Raw genomic sequence first — 6528 nt, 5'->3', positions numbered from 1 at the left:
AGGGTATGATTTTCCCCGGGTGCATATCGGCGCAGGAAGATGCTCAGGCTGGAACGACGGGGGCGCGAAGACGACAGCGTGGGCGAAGTCGAGGCCGGGCATCAGCGGCGCAGCCCGACAAGACGGCGGCGTGTCGGAGACCGAGGTAGACGAGTCTGCGCGTCGGAGATCGTCGTAGGAGTCGTGCTCGGTTACCATCCACTGAAGCCGACAAGCCGTGCCACCCCACCGTGCTACCTCGCATTGTTGACCAGGTAAACATGGTGGCCGCCGCGCCGCTGGCCCAGACTGCGTGGCCATGGCTGGGTGTGCTACCATGTTCGTTGTGCGAACGGTTCAAACCGCCTTGCCATAGTCGTCGTATCCATGCGCGGGTCTATCCTGCAGCCATGCTCGTGCTGTCGACAGCATAATAAAATATAGTTCCATTGCAACTATATCTGGGCACAAAGCCCAAGCCCGTGAGCCTGGCACGGAGCCCGCTATTTAGGCCCGGCCCTAGCCCGGCCTGGCCCGAAGGTCAATGGGCCCGGGCTGGCACGGCACGGGGGTGCAGGCCGTGCTTGGGCCGCACCCTAGGCCCACAGGCCGGCACGGCACGGCCCGCAAAATAACGGCAGGCCCGTAGCAGCCCAACGGCAAGCAGGCCGGCGGCCGCCGGCCCAAGAACTCCCCCCTCCTCCCCATATATAAACCGCGACCTCCCCTGGCCCCCACCCCCACCCTAACCCTAACCCCATTCCCCTCCCAACCGCCGCCGCACTCGACACCCGCTCGGTCGCTCGTCGCTCTCGCTCGTCGCCACTCGCCTCCTCTCATCGATCCATCTTCGCCGCCGGTGCGACCGTCGTCCTTGGATCCGGTGATATCGCTGCTGCTCCATCATCTCTCCCTGAGTTCCCTGCTCCCTCAGTCCCTCTCCATCTTCCTTTTTACTCCTCCTCTGTTTGTCGATGAACATGTGAGTCCGCCTCCCCGTCTCTCTTCCGCCGTCGCTCGCCGTCCTTCTTAATCCCATCTTGCCCTTGTGTGGCCCTCGTCTTCTCCGGCGTCGGGCTCCGGTTGCGCAGGCAAGTCCATCCCCATTCGTAACCGTAACCCTAACCCTAGCCCCTAGATCTATACGTTTCTCAGTGTTTTGATTCTGTTTTTGGGATAATTTTCTCATCCTTTTCTTCTTTTCGTGTTCTTTTTCTTTGCAGGTCTGCTGCCGATGCCTCGTCGTCAACTAGCCTTGGCGTAGACGGACGACGGGCAATGGCACCGCGGCCAAGCCGTAGCCGCGCACCGTTGAGGAACGGTGCTAGAGTTCAGCCGTCCGCGGCCGAGGGTCCCATGGCGTGTGACCCGCAGGGCGACGATGCCATGTTCCCTGTGACTGGCGACGATGACTTGGTCGTGGCTGGGTTGTCCCTGGAGCACGACGACGACGGCCGTGACCCCTTTGCGGTGTTTGATGACGCCACCCGTGGGACACAGCCGGCGATCGACGTCGATGCCGTCGATGCAGGGGCAACGGGGACAGGGACGGTGGACTCCAACACCCACTTCAACAGCACTGGTGTTAATGGTAATGCTGATGGTAATGGTACTCGTACTCCTTCCTCTGGTGCTGTTTCTGGACTTGGTAAGCGCAAGTCTAAGTGCTGGGGTGACTTTGAGGAGGTTTATGAGAAGATTAATGGTGTCGATGTGCGTGTTAGAGCTATATGTAAGATGTGTAGAACTGTGTTGAGTGCTAGATCTGCTACTGGTACTAGTCACATTCTTAGGCACCAAAAATCTTGCAAACAGAAACTTGATAATGCTTCTAGGGTTCAGAGGTATGCAAAGGGTCCTCCATTTACTTACTGAATATACTGGTACTGATTACACTACTTACTATGCTGATTTGAAAACTGAGTTGCATAAAATGTTTGAGAAATATTTGAGAAAGTTTGGTGCAACCAGGTCATAAAGGGTTGCTGGTCCTACCCCACCCACTGGTAAGAGAAAACAGGCTTGGGGGGTAATTTTTGGAGGATCAGGTCTGCCTGTTCCTTCCAGTGGCACTGCCTGTTCTTCTTCTCACTCTACTACTTCTGAACTTTCAAGCTATTTGGACAGCGACTGCATAACTGCTTATAAGGATGGTTTTGACATTCTTCTGTGGTGGAAGGACCACAAACTAACCTATCCCATCCTGGCTATTATGGCCAGAGATATCATGTCAGTTTCTGTTTCCACTTGTTCTTCAGAGTCTTGTTTCAGCTTAGCAGGGAGGATCCTAGAAGAACGGCGCTGGAGCTTAAAACCAGAACATGTTGAGATGCTGACCTTGTTGAAGGACTGGGAGCTAGGAGAGAAGAGGGAACAACATGAAGCTGCTGATACCAAGGAAATTGAAGATGCATTCGAGAATCTGTTCCTGGATGAACCAGAAGGTGAAGATGATGCATCTGGTGGCTGAGAGTGGCATTGGTTGGCTGGGAGTGTTAGAGTACTTTTGTGTGAGTTGAGAGTGGATGTGTCCCTCACTCACTTGCTTAGTTTTCATTTGAACATTTGAACAATGGTCTGTAATAACTATGTAAGATTAAGATATTTGGAGCTGGTTGCACTCTTTTTTCCTGCCTAGGGTTTCTCACAAGGGTGAGTTTTACCTAGGTAGGTTTTTAATGAGGCAGCATTGCACAAAACATCTCTTTTTGATATTTAAATCTGTTGTCTTCATCTTGCTGTTGCTGCTGTTTATTGCGTTGCTGCTGTTTATTGCCTAAGTGTCCTAAATGGCTAAGTGTGAAAAAATTGTGTTGGTCAAAATTCATACTTATGTGTTCATGGTTGAAAAAAATAGATTGAGATGTTTATTTGGAGGTGTTTTAGATTTAACGGGCTGTGGGCTGGCACGGCCTGCTACTTTTGTCGTGCCTCACGGGCCAGCACGGCACGAAAAATGGCCCACATGCCCGTGTCTGGGCCGAAGGCCAGGCCCGCAGGCCGATGAGGCACGGCCCGCAGGGCACGGCGTGCCTCCTTGGCCCGATAGCCATCGTGTCGTGCCGGGCCGGGCCGGCCCGATGCCCAGATATAATTGCAACACGGGTATTTTTACTAGTAAATTTTAAAAAGGGAATAGCAAGCTGGTTGAGGAGGCCCACCAAGGGCCTAGCCCTCGACTGTGCCGCCACCCCCAACGGCCCCTGGGTCACGCCTAAGGCTGGATAGCGAGCTGGCTTGGCTCGTTCTGGCTCGTTAAGATAACGAGTTAGCTCGGCTCGTTAAAAGCTCGAGCTGGCTCGTTAAGCTCGCGAGCCAGGTATAAAAAAATACACAAAATATAATATTTGCATTTATCTAAAGTTTGAGAATAATAATAATATAAAAGAAATGCATCTAGACCAGTTACCAGTCAGTTTATAGGGTCTAAACTAGTTACCAGTCAATTGTAAAGTGTAAGACATGAAATAATACAAAAACTAATATAAGTTTTGATACTTTTTTTCCTGAAAGCTTGCTCGTTTAGCTTGCGATGGGCTCGCGAGCTGGCTCGAGTTGGCTCGTTATAGCTAACGAGCTAAAATCTTGGTTCGGCTCGGCTCGTTATCATAACGAGCCGAGCCGAGCCGAGTCGAGCCAGCCACGAGCCGAGCGAGCTAACGAGCTTCGAGTTTTTCGTTCAGCCTTAGTCACGCCACTACCCTTTCTCTACAGTGATCCATGTGCCGGTACTCGCCCCCCGTGTTGATCCGTGCTCTACACTATCGGAAACGTCAAATTTGCTGAGTGTTTTTATGTTTGCCGAATGTATTCTCTTGGGCACTCGGCAAACAAGTTCTTTGCCGAGTGCTGCACTAAAAACACTCGACAAAAAAAAAAACACTCGGCAAAGAGAAGGTTTGCCGAGTGTAAAAAAACACTCGGCAAAGAGGGGGTTTGCCGAGTGTTTTCTTTTTTTGCACTCGGCAAAGAAATAAAATCTTTTTTCTGGGAAAGAATGAGAAGAAAAAAAAGAAAAAAAACTTTGCCGAGTGCCCAGATCTAGGACATTCGGCAAATAAATAAAATCTTTTTTCTAGAAAAGAAGGAGAAGAAAAAAAATGAAAAAAAAACTTTGCCGAGTACCCAAATCTAGGACACTCGGCAAAGGAAAAAAAACTACTTACTATGTAAAAAAGAGGCAGGAAAAAATTAAAAAAGCAAGCTTTGCCGAGTGCCTCCCATCCGGCACTCGACAAAGCAAAACTCATACTATAACCCGGCCGCACCCACGCCCCCCCTCCCCTTCTCTCCGTCGACGGCCCCTCCCCTCCTGGCTAGATCTGGCGGCAACCCCTCCCCTCTTGGCCGGATCCGGCGGCAGCCCGGCCACCCCTCCTTCCCTCGGTCGCCGCCCTCTACCCTTCTCCCCGGCGCCGCCCCCTCCACTCCTTCCCTAGATCCGACGGCGGCCCCTCCCCTCCCGGTAGGATCCGGAGGCAGCCCGGCCACCCCTCCTTCCCCCAATCGCCGCCCCCTACCCTTCTCCCCGGCGTCGCCCCCTCCACTCCTTCCCCAGATTCGGCGGCGGCCCCTCCCCTCCCGGCCGAATCCAGCGGCAGCCCAGCCACCCCTCCTTCCCCCGGCCGCCGCCCCCTCCCCTTCTCCCCAGCGCCGCCCCCTCCACTCCTTCCCCAGATTCGGCGGTGGCCCCTCCCCTCCCGGATCCGGTGACGTCCCAGCGGCCGCGCCCTCCCCTCTCCTGGATCCGACGAGTAGCGTGGCGGCGGGTGGCGTGGTGGCGAGCGACATCCGACATGGGGCGGCAGCGGGCGTGGCGGCGTGGTGGCCGTGGTGGGCGACGGCCGATGGTGGCATGGTGGCCGTGGTGGGCAGCGGCCGATGGCAATTTATTTTTTTATTTCTTGTGAAAAATGTTTGCCGAGTGTTTTTTGGGTACTCGACAACGTCTTTGCCGAGTGCTCGACGAAAAACACTCGGCAAAGTTAGTTTGCCGATGAATTTTTTGCCGAGTGCCCTTTACCGTGTGTTACACTCGACAAACCCTTTACCAAGTATAGTCGTGGCTTTGCCATGTGCCCTAGGCACACGGCAAAGCTCCCGTTCCCGGTAGTGCTGGTAGCTGTCCTATGTGGATGTGGTTCCAGAGACCGAGGGGGGCACACCCCCCCTAATACTCCGGTTCCAACATGGGACCACCTTTAATTCTTGTGTTAATCAAGTCATCGTCAATGAACTTGGCCCCCTCCTGCCGCCAGCTACAGGCACAACCTACCTCCTATGTTGATTTTCTATCTTCGTCCCTGTGTGGCTCGCTAGATTCGACCTATGAGGAGAGAGGGGAGTGAAGGAGAGAGAGAGAGAGGAAGAGGGAGACGGAGGATCCGTGCTACTCATCTCATAGAGGTAGGGGCATCCACCGTCGGGTTAACCTCAGAGGAGGAGGGGTGAACATGGATGTAGTAGAGCCACCTATTCGGAGGCAGAGCTGGATTTGGAGGATTATATTGCTCAACGCCTGTGAGGACCATGACCAAGACATGGATGCGTGGGCCATGAGTCGTTGATGGACCACCAAGCAGGATGTGTGCTATAGCCTAGGGAATGGGGCCGTGCGCAACCACGTGCCTTGGGATGGGGTCCATGCGTCAATACACGCCTAGGGTTTGCAGGGCCATGCACCTATAGGGTACGGGCTAGCTGTAGAGTAAGAAAAGACTGATATAGGGAGGAGCAAGGAGACATGGGATTCTTAGACTATCTCCAATAGCCCAAACCCAAATACAAGACCTATTTTAAGGATTGGGTCACGCACAGTCACTAGGTCACCCACCCAAAATTTTCTTTCTCCATCAGCGAACCCAAAATATCTACTGCCCTCCTCTCTCTCTCTCCATCTCGACTCTTCCAGTGTTCCCTTCCCCTCCCTCTCTCTCGCCCTCGCTCGTTGTCTCGATGGTCGTGGCTCCTTGGCCGCCCGCGTGGCGCGGCAGCGCCCCCCTCCCCCGCACGGCGCGCCTACCACATCACCTCTCCCCGCTCTGCTCGTCTGGCCTCGTGCAGGCGCTTCACGAAGACACACAGCGCGGGCAGACCCGCTGGCCGTCCTCCAGCGAGGAGGCACACCCACGGTCGGGCCTCGTTGCTGGGCGCAACCACTATGCCTCCACCCCCTACGCCACATGCGCATCTCTCTCTCCAGCCCCGCCATGTGCTTCGTCAACCTCCTTGGCTTCTTCGACCCCGGCCCCGCCGCCGCACGCCTGCTCGCCGTCGAGTACATGCCCAACGGCACGCTCTATGACCTGCTCCACTACAGCCCGCGCCCACCGGGGTGGCCGCGCTGCCTCCGCCTCGCGCTGCAGATGGCCAAGGCGCTGCGCGCGCTCCATGACACCGACCCGCCCGTCATCCACCGCGGTGTCAAGTCCGCCAACGTCCTGCTCGACGCCAACCTCGATGCGCGCCTCAGTGACTTCGGCCTCACCCTCCGCGTGCCCAAGGCCAATGCCGCGCTGGCCGCTCCTCGTCGCGGCCCCGCCGCGTACC

The 6528-nt window shown here is 55.2% G+C and overlaps 1 protein-coding gene across 1 annotated transcript; it reads right to left on the bottom strand.

Moving 5' to 3' along the window:
- Positions 1–4230: 4230 nt before the first annotated feature.
- Positions 4231–4836, bottom strand: LOC136548913 (uncharacterized). Its single transcript, XM_066540270.1, has one exon. It carries the CDS (start codon positions 4834–4836, stop codon positions 4231–4233), a length of 606 nt encoding a protein of 201 aa, XP_066396367.1.
- Between the last annotated feature and the right edge of the window lie 1692 nt (positions 4837–6528).

Source organism: Miscanthus floridulus, chromosome 4 (genome assembly GCF_019320115.1).
Source record: "Miscanthus floridulus cultivar M001 chromosome 4, ASM1932011v1, whole genome shotgun sequence".
NCBI lineage: Eukaryota > Viridiplantae > Streptophyta > Magnoliopsida > Poales > Poaceae > Miscanthus > Miscanthus floridulus.
Note: the sequence above shows the minus strand (reverse complement) of the source record. Positions and strands in the feature narration are given on the sequence as shown.